At 43.0% G+C, this 9810-nt stretch overlaps 1 protein-coding gene across 2 annotated transcripts in view; it reads right to left on the bottom strand.

The window, feature by feature from the left end:
• Positions 1–7853, bottom strand: part of mib2 (mindbomb E3 ubiquitin protein ligase 2) — a 32970-nt gene extending 25117 nt beyond the window's left edge. Inside the window, exons 1-2 of one of the 2 annotated variants that reach the window (XM_024279331.2) lie at positions 7685–7853; positions 5731–5833 (exon numbers count right to left, since the gene is read on the bottom strand). Coding sequence is in view for 1 of the 2 variants with exons in the window: in XM_024279323.2 (XP_024135091.1) it covers positions 3404–3434 (31 nt within the window). In the remaining variant the exon portion in view is untranslated. Of the gene's footprint in view, positions 1–3403; positions 3555–5730; positions 5834–7684 lie in introns of those variants that run through there. The other variant, XM_024279323.2, reaches the window with a different exon arrangement.
• Positions 7854–9810: the final 1957 nt, after the last annotated feature.

Here is a 9810-nt window from a genome sequence, read left to right as displayed (position 1 = left end):
TTTATCATTAAAAACTTAAATAAAACACTTCTGTGAAGTATCGTTAATAAACAAGTAAAAATACAGCAAATATAAACTAAGAAAGAAATAACTATTTTCTTGTTATATAAGTGATAATTAGTCTCGTGATAAAGTGACTTTAGCTTTAACATCTTTAGAGCTATTAAACATTTTTGACCAAATGTGATTCCTGTCCTCTTTTAAAATTCTTAACAATAAATTATGACTTTGTTTTAGCATAAATTTGATGATGAGTGTTTATGACTAGCTCATATCATTAGAACCATGTCTTTTTTTGCTTTTAAGATTATGTGATCCTTTTTTAAGTTCTTAAGACATCACATTTTCAGTTTTATTACCACAGTAGTTAATTTTCTTAACTGTTATTTCTCTGTCAGATAAATAAAACAGGCATATCAAAGGACAGCTCGGGTCCTAAGGAGTTAAATCACAGAGCTAGCATTTAGAAGTTAGCAGCTGCTGTGTAGCCATCTGTCTGCAGCATGAAGAGCTTCACATTAAAAAGAAACAAAAACTGTCTTTTTCTGTTGAAATACCTTTAGAGGTTGTTGCTTAAGTTAAGACAAACCGATAGCGACACTTGCAGTCAGTTTGAAACTTTTTTAAAAGAGTTATTGATTCTGTAAGTCTGAATCTGTGATCATACAGCTAGCTTAACTGAATTGACCCTTTTCACGTGACGTCACACATCGATGGATGTGTGATGAGTAGCTTCCGGCTTATATTGTTTAGAATGGCAAAGCTGACAGCCGAACACTTTTACAGGAATTTTACATAAATAATAAAAGCTAACCTAACCAAATGTAACAGAAATGTGTACAATATTTATTTTATAAATGTCCTACCTGGTTGTATTGGTTTTCTCCTCTTAGATCGTTCACAAATCAAAGAAGAAATGTCAGTAATCCTGTCTCAGTGCCTGCAGAAGCAGCTGCTGCTGTTCAAAGTTGTCTAAACTTCCATTCTCGCATAATCCTTGTAAACAGAGTAAAAGTCAGACAATTCCAGCGTGTCTGACATTAAAGTCAAACTTATTCCTGTTGTAATGTTTTCTACTGCGGTCAGTGAGCTGCTGTTAGCTCAGCCGTGGTTCTAACATCACTCCTCTTTGTTTTTGATCATAACTGTGTCTGATCTGCAGGAAAATAAAGGTAAAAATGATCAAATTAAATGAAAACTGTTGACAAAAATGTAAAAATGACTATTTCCACATAATGTTATGAAATACGTTCACCCAGAGATGATTCTTTTATTTGGCCGCTCTTATTTTGAAAGCTGGAACTACGTGGCTGATAGCTGCTCTGAACATTTTCACTGAACCAAACCATTCCTGTTTTTACAATTATCCCCTAAAATATCCTGTAGAACAACAAGTACATTTATCCTGGGAAGAGATTAAAATGTGTACATAATGCAGAGATGTTTGTCTTTACTGAAGGTTTTAAATGTGGAAAACATGAATTTCTATCAGTTTTTGTGCTGATCGCACTAAAAATACGTGGAAATAACATCAACCAAAATAGAACCTGATAGAATAATATCTGTTCAAATGAAAGGTTGATATTTTCAATAAAACGTCCAATATTGGAGGATTATTAAAGGCCTCGTGCAGTGGCTATAATTTTTTTTTTAATTTAGAAAGTTAATGGAACTTGGAAAAAGAATCCGATAAAAATATTCACTTAAGCGATTTTATTGATCATTTTATGGTCGTGCACAGCTTTAAATTTGGGCGATAGGTGGTGATGGGCGGGGGCTGCGCGTGACGTCACTTCAGGGATGCCAGAGTGTAAACAACAATGGCGGACGGTTTGAGAAGCGACGTAGACCACGATTTAGTGGATATTTCTTTGGATGAAGGTGATGAGCCTTCATCAAACACGGGAATTTTAACGACACAGGGTTCGGAGGGTGTACAGCCCTACCAGTTTGAACCGGAGGTTTCCTCATCTGAGGATACAGGGGCTTCGGATGACGATGGTGAAAGCTCATACAGCGATGGCGGGGAGCAAGCGAAAGGCGAAAGGAGGCTGCAGGTTTTGTCATGGTTTGTATTTTACAAACCGCTCATCGCTACTACCGATGGTTTAGTGAGGTCCTCGGATCGGCCCCGCCGGGGTCGGCCACGGCCCTGGCGGAGCGCCGAGAAGATGATCAAACTTGACTATCTAGAGGAATTAAAAGTTGTAACAAGGTTTCCGTAGGTGAACCTGCGGAAGGATCATTACTGGAAAAGGAAAGGCGCCGCCGCTGCTGCGGAGCGTCCTTTGTCGTCCGCCGAGGCGGCCCGCGCGGGCGGCGGACGAGGGTCTGCTGCTGCTGATGCAGCGACGGGTGGGCTTGCTCCCCCGCCGCCCTATCGGCCTCCCTCACCCGCGCGCAACAAACCCCTGCGCGGGTCCTAAAAAACCCTTCGTGCGGGCTCGGCACATGATTTTTAAAAAGGCAAACAAAACAATAACTTAAACAGAGATCAGCACTTTCATCCACTGAATGAGCTCCTGTCATGTGACAATGGTGCAGGTCTGCAGTTTGACCACAGAGATAATTTATTTCTTATTTCATCTGAGGAATGATCATCAGGGGCGAGTCTCTCAAAATAAAGATGGCTATGAAAAAAGAGCAAATAAAAGCTTGTGGAAATGTTCTTCAGACAGCAAAGGTTCAGACAATCTTCTACAGAACTTCATGATAAGTTTGAGAAACTGGAGGAATCTGTGTGGGTCAGGGACACGCCTGCGGTCTTTGGACCCTCATCCCTCGTGGACATGATTGAGTCTGAGACATTCCTAAATGATCCAAGAAACTCCCTGAAGCCTCCATCCTCCTCGCCTGCAGATGAACTACAGCTCCATCATCAGAAAGGACGTCACTTTGAATTTTGTCCAGAAGAACGGTGAAGTCCTGTGGACCCACCTGAAATGGACTGGTTCAAAGTGAGATGGCGTCTGTGGTCAGATGCATATGGTCAAAGTTCTCTGAAGATTCCAGACCAACATCTACAGCAGCATGGCTCCATCACCACAGTGGAGGATGAACTACCGGCTGCAGAACTTTCAACTAAGAGGTCCAGAATATTACGCAAAAAGCTGTCCTTAAAAAAGGGACACAGATAATAAAAACAGACCCAAATAAAATCTAGTTTAACCCACTGAGCAAACGCAGAAGAAGAAAGAAGAAAGGGAAGAGGCACGCAACGGCTGCATCTTTCCCCCTGAATCCTCCGTTTCCAACACTGAAGTTTAGCAGCAAGTTGAATGAAAGTAGAACCGTAAAGCAGCAGGTAAATTCAGGCTAAGGTGAAGGTAGAGAAAGTTCTACAAAGTTCTAGGTAGAGAAAGCTTTGAATCTCAGCAGAGCCGGAGTACAGACATGTACTCACTCCCCATGGTCCTCAGCCCGCTCTTAAACATGCCAGCGGCTCTGGTCCTGTTTGTCTTCACAGCTCCGTCTGCTAATCTCTGCAGCTCAGGGACAGAGGAACCTGAAGCACCCCAGCAGAGGAGTAGACCCCTCCTGTCCAAACGCACTGTTTGGTTAGCTGTGAACTTTGGGCTTTGCTTTGGAACAAACTGCTTTTATTTCTCTTCTACCTCCAGCTTCTTTTTTTCTGTTTTCATCAAGCAAATGTTGCTCAAGCGCAGTACACGCCTGATGCCCCCCCAGGGGAAAAACAAACAAAAAACAGAGATTATCTTCTGTGCGGACTGTGCTTCAGGTAAATATATCAGCCAGGAGAGCGACGTGGGAAAGCTCTGAACATTTCTGCTGCTGGAGTTTGATCTTTGCACCAGATTATCTACTAGAATTCTGGAAAAACCTTCATTTAAAGACAATGTTGAGTTTTTTTCTAGGAAACAGAACACAATGCTTTTGTCATTCTTTCAGCAGGCGAAGCAAACCAAGACGGCAGAAGATTAAAAGCAAGAATTTGAGAAGTTTTTTGCAGCCTCAGATGGTGTCCATCTCTGCTGTGGAACCGGTTCTAATTTACAATTTATTATAATTAGCTGTGCCAAAGGTCATATCGAAGATTCAAGCAATTCTGGTCTTTGACACTGATCCTCTTCAAATAAAACTTTATTTATATACTTAGTGTGGCCACAGCGTTTTGTGTCACAAAGACTCAAACATGGAAATGATTCAATAACTTAACGCTGAGCCTGTCTCAGACCAAACTACTGACCCCCCCTCCCCGAAAGGGGAGCGGGGTGCCGCCTTCTTCCTTTCTAACAAGGTCGCATAAAGGTTTATTCAAAACAGGACGAATAGTTCAGGAATATTAAAGGCATGCAAACATCTTCCAAAGGAAAAGCAAAGCCTGCAGCCCCAAGGAAGTGGCAAAGCGGCCCTTCTGATTGGCCGGTTTACCTGTTGTTATGGTGATGAGCAGCAGAACACATGAAACCGAGGGAGCAGCCCCAACCTCTCAACTCCATAAACGGAGGATCCGGCAGCTTCAAGATAAAAATAAAAACTTTTCTGATCTGAAGAAGCTGAAGAAGAGCAGCCGTTCACACTGAAGCCCCCCCCTTGCTCTGCAAGAGTGAACCCCGATGTGGGGGGGTCCAGGACAGCGGCGACCTGCAGTCAGCGAATGTTCCTCTGTGCTTTGTCAGCAGGGATGACCACCACGCAGCAGAGGCAGGGAGACGCGCCCCGCCGAGCTCGCCATGTCCTCACGCTGGTGTAAAACAGGGCAGCGGCTTCGCTTCACTCAGACTACCTGCAGGCTCCAGCACTGGGGGGGATCCCATGCACAGGGACAGACCGAGCTACTGAAACATGTCAGCACCGCAATGGGGGATTACTTTTCAATCAGGATTTTCATATTTGTGGGGGGGCTGGAGATCATTTCGGTGACACCTACCACATTGCGACCTCCAAGCTGGAGTGCGAGTGTCCTCCTTATGCAGCCGCAGAGGAGGACGGCCACCACATGGGTCCCAAAGGCACGTGCGCTGGCGAGCGTGCAGCTCAGAGCCCGCCTGCTCACACAGGACTAAACGAAGTTCATTCCCGCCGTCCGTCATCCCGCTAACAAACGAGTCAGTGTTCCCCATCAAACAGATGTGTTGTTCTTCAGAGCATGAAAGGAGCGGTTCATTCTCTGCACAGTCTGACACTGAGACCAGCACTTCATCAAACACCGTTAGCGGCAATACGGACAAAAGTTCAGGAGGAACCTTTGATGGAGCTCCATGCGAGTTCCAGCAGACGACACCTTTGACAAAAGTCTGACTGAATGCAACACGGCGCATCATGATGCAGTTCCACTCACGCATTCACACATGGGATCAGCGTGATGCTCAAGGGCACTACGTCACAGAGCAGGAAGCAAACCTGAGGTCGTCTTCCTCTGTGCCCACAAAAGCACGCATGAATGCAGCTCAGTACATATGGCAATGTTACAGCGCCGCCACTCTCATGGAGCTTCTATGGAAAACCTCCAAACCAAAGAATTTTCAGCTTTTTTTAAAAAAAAAAAAAAAGAGTTTTTAAACTGTACATCAGCATCAGGACCAACGCCATGACCCAGACCTGACTACATGCTCCAGAACAACACTTTCCAGACTAATGCAAACATCCAGTTTCTTCAGGTCAGACTGAAGCTCCGGTGACCAACAGAGAGGTCTGAGCTTTGCAGCGCAGGAACTCTGAGACAGCAGGAAGCTGACTTTTCATAGTAAGAGTTTCAACAAAACACACCTCAGCCAGAGGAGACGTTAGCAGATCCTCTCCAGCCAGTCCTCCTCCACATGAAAACTCAGCCAGGTCCAGGTTAGCGTCTGCATTTGATCAAGGCTTCAATCTGGACAGAAAAATCAGGATTAGAACGATAAATTTAGTTAAACGTTACTGTTAAAATTTCACAGAAAAGCAAACGTTTGAAAACGACGACAGATCTGTGGGACTGAGAAACAGAGAAAAAAAATCTGATTGAATAGTTTCCAATCCCCGGAGGAAGACTTTTCTAAAAACCTACAAACAGCCATTTCGGTATAGGACTTCCTGCTGCCGGGCGGAGCCACCAGTCAGTTTGGCTTCACCTTGGTTTGGGTTTCTTTCACAGGCTGGTTCTGAACTGGGTTCACCGTCTGAAGCTGCTCCAGACAGCTGCTAGCTGTCACACCGCTATCAAACAGGTTTGACTTTCTGCAGATTCTACTTGGGAGGACGGCCTTCAATCCCTCTATGAATTTCAACTTCTTTCTTCCTTCAGTTTTTTGTTTTTGCTTGAATGCACTGACGGAAATGGTGAAGGGATTTGGTTCATGACCGCAGCCCTTCCACAGCCACACCAGAGGGGAAAAGTTCAGCTCCTTCTGTGTTTTTGAATCAGAACATATTCATCACAGCTGGAAGAGCAGTTTCACTTCCTTAAACAGCTTTGTGGTTCCCCGAGACTCCCAGACGTTTCTGCAGAGGAAGTGAGTCTGCTTGGAAAGCCTGGCGTCCGAGCTGGACTTCCTGCTGAGGAGCGCGGCAGATGAGCGGAAGCCTGGTGCAGGTGTGAGCACCTGCAGCTCTCTGACCGAGCTGTGCTGCCTCCTCAGGTGCAGCCTCAGGTGCAGGAAGACACCGCAGGTGGATTTAGAGGATCTGTCCTCCTGGATCATTTCTGAGAACAATTCAAGGCAGAAACTGGTTGAAGAGTTTATATAATTAAGGCAAAAGGAGAGCAACCGTCTTCTGCCTTAAATGTGTCTTAATAAATCTGTTATTCCTCCAGGATGCTCCAAGTGTGTCCTCATTTTTTCAAATGTTGGGATTTCCCTTCAAGGCAGCACAAAGTCAGAAGTGACTTGGTGAGCGAAGACAGTGGCATCTATCCATCTAGAAAATCTGATGTTTGATTGTGACCTGAACATGAACTTCAGTAATCAAAACATTCATGAACCGGTTTCAAACTTGGAACGGAAGCATCTGAAGCTTTCCCTGGGAATCTGAAACCCGGTTCCTCTGCTGTTGTTGAAGAAGACGACCACGGGAACAGGCTCCTGGTTTTCAGTGACAGACTCCAGTTTGCAGTGAGGCTTGAACAGATTCTCAGGTGTATAGAACACACAGGTGTGAAGGACTGTTCGTCCTGATCCTTTAAATCTGATAAGGATCCGTTGTGGTCTGGAGGAGCCAGTTCAGGCTGTTTGCTGAGTTTTAACACTAACTTGAGGAATCGTTTCTATTATCCAGACCGAAATCATCAAAGGTTCCATTCAGTGTTTAGAAGTACCGGAAAAAACGTCCCTCTAGGCTTATTGTCTGCCTGGTCACACAATTAAACTATGAATCCGTTCCATTCCAGCTGTTCTTGAGTACTCGAGTACTTCCTCCAGCAGATTCAGTTTTACTCGGTTCCTTTGGTAACTGTGGGAGTAACGCGGTGGTAACGGAGTACCGCCACGCTCTGGCCGCCTGTCCGTGGAAGGACAGACGGACGGTGGCCATCATTGCAGCTGGAGCCGCTTCGGATGCTAATCCGAGCGGAGCCACGCGCGGCTGGAGGACGGCTTGTGGCGGCGGGCGCGCGGGGTCAGCTTCCCGGCAGCAGCTTTCGGCGGGCTGACAGCGGCTCCGTCCGGGCGCTAGCTCCTGCTGCTAGCTAGCTACCGAACGTTTGGCCGCGAAATCCGAGCCGCCGTGGCGTGTAGCGGAAACTCACCGGCTCTCCGTGCACGGCGTTCACTCTGCGGGGAGATGACACTCCATGTTTGTGTCGGCCACGCGCGCTGACATGTTTGGTTTAGAAGGAAAACGAGTATTTAACGGGCTGAACGCTTCTGCTGCACACAGCCATGACAACACGCCCATGCATTGCGTCACTGCTCATGCTGCCTTCACGGAACGCTCGTAATATTCCACAACATTTATAGCACGTTTCCCTGAAATTACATTTATTAGTTTGATTGCAGTATGGAATCAAATTATTGTTCTTCGGTTTCATTATTTTTCTTCTTATTATTATTTTTCCATACGTTTTTTTAAGCGCTCCATATCTCTAGCATACTTTACCCGATTTCTGTAATTCAAGGATCAAAATGTCCAGCTGATTGAGGAGATGAGTGCTCTCTTTCAGAGTGGCCATACCATGAAAACCCAACCTCTTGAGCTTTTCAGTGTATTATACTGTTCATTCCTCACTATAAAGGACCCCAAAGCGATATTTTGATCCGTTCATGCTTTTCTGAGTAATCCTCTAAAAACCTGGCTTTCAACAGCAGCCCTCCCATTTTCACGAAAACGAGATGGTCCTCAATATCTGACGTCACAGAGTGAGAACAGCCCCTTTCAGGAAGAATCTGCTCGAACCAATAACACTCTTAAATGTAGACTATAACTTATTAGCCTTAGTATTTGCCCACTGACTAAAAAAATTACATGGAATTATAAATGAAACACAATGAGGCTTTATGAGCAATCGGCACATTAGTAATGATATAAGACTCATTTTTGATTTATTAAATAACTCGGAACATATTCTCTCTCAAGCACTCATTGTTTTTCCAGACTTTTATAGAGCATTTGATACAGTAGAACACCCCTTTCTTTATAATGCTCTGGAACTATTTGGTTTAGGAAAGGAATTAATTTCATCTTCTAAAATGGTTTATAAGGACATAAGCAGTTCTATTCTTCCGCATCCCAACACATCCCAAAGATTTTTGATTAATAGATCTATTTCCCCAAGGTTGCTCAATTTCTAATTTTTTTCTTAATTGTTGCAGAATTATTGTCAGTAAGGATCAAAAATTGTCCAAATTTATTAGGTATATCCATGTTTCAGAAGAAAATCGAAATATCACAAATAGCAGATGATACAGTTTTATTTATAAAGGACACAAACCCAGCTATATTTGTTATAAACATAATTAAGTCACTTCCAAATGCCTCAGGTTTACAACTTAACCTTGGAAAATGTGAAATAATTAGCATTAAAGATATAGATGTTGACAAAATTCTTAATATTCCAGTTAAAGATGTAGTTCCTTATTTGGGTGTTTTCATAACTAAAGACTCATCTAAACTTTTCTTATGGAATAAAAAAAAATACAAGAGATTCTGAATTTGTGACTTCAGCGTGATCTTTCATTTTTTGGAAGGATCCTCTTAACTAAAGCTGAAGGAATATCTAGAGTTTATCCTGCCCTTTCTTTATCAGTGTCAGACTCAACCCCAAAGAAATAAATAAAATGTTAATTAACTTTTTATGGAAGAATAAACATCACTACCTCCAACAATAATTACTTTATGCCCCCTTAAGAAAGGAGGATATTAACTCATTAATTTCTCAGATCTAAATTTTACCTTTAAAATTAATTGGATTAAGAATCGCCTTAAATATCCAGATTCAATTTGGTACTTTATTCCCCATAATATCTTTAATAAAATCGTTGGTCTTCAATTTCTGTTAAAATGTAACTACAACATCAAAAGATCTGTATTAAACTTGCCAACTTTAATCAACAAGCCTTACTAGCTTGAAAGTTATCTTACTCTCATAATTTTTCACCACGCAAAACAATAATTTGGAACATCGAAGACATAGCCATGAAAAACAAATCTATATTTTAAGCAAATTGGATAGAAAAAGAAATTATTTATGTCTCTGATCTTTTTGATGAGAATGGGAACCCTCTACATTATGAAAGGTTTTTGATTAAAAAATCTTTTACTGTAACAAACAACGAATTGAGTAGTGTAGTAGTGTTATTAAAGCCATCCCTTCAGGTTTACTTCATTTAATGACCTCACATCTACATTATCAAGTTGTACGTAAAATAGACCCTC

Source organism: Oryzias melastigma, linkage group LG7 (assembly GCF_002922805.2).
Source record: "Oryzias melastigma strain HK-1 linkage group LG7, ASM292280v2, whole genome shotgun sequence".
NCBI classification, from domain to species: Eukaryota; Metazoa; Chordata; class Actinopteri; order Beloniformes; family Adrianichthyidae; genus Oryzias; species Oryzias melastigma.
This window is presented reverse-complemented; position numbering and strand designations above follow the sequence as displayed.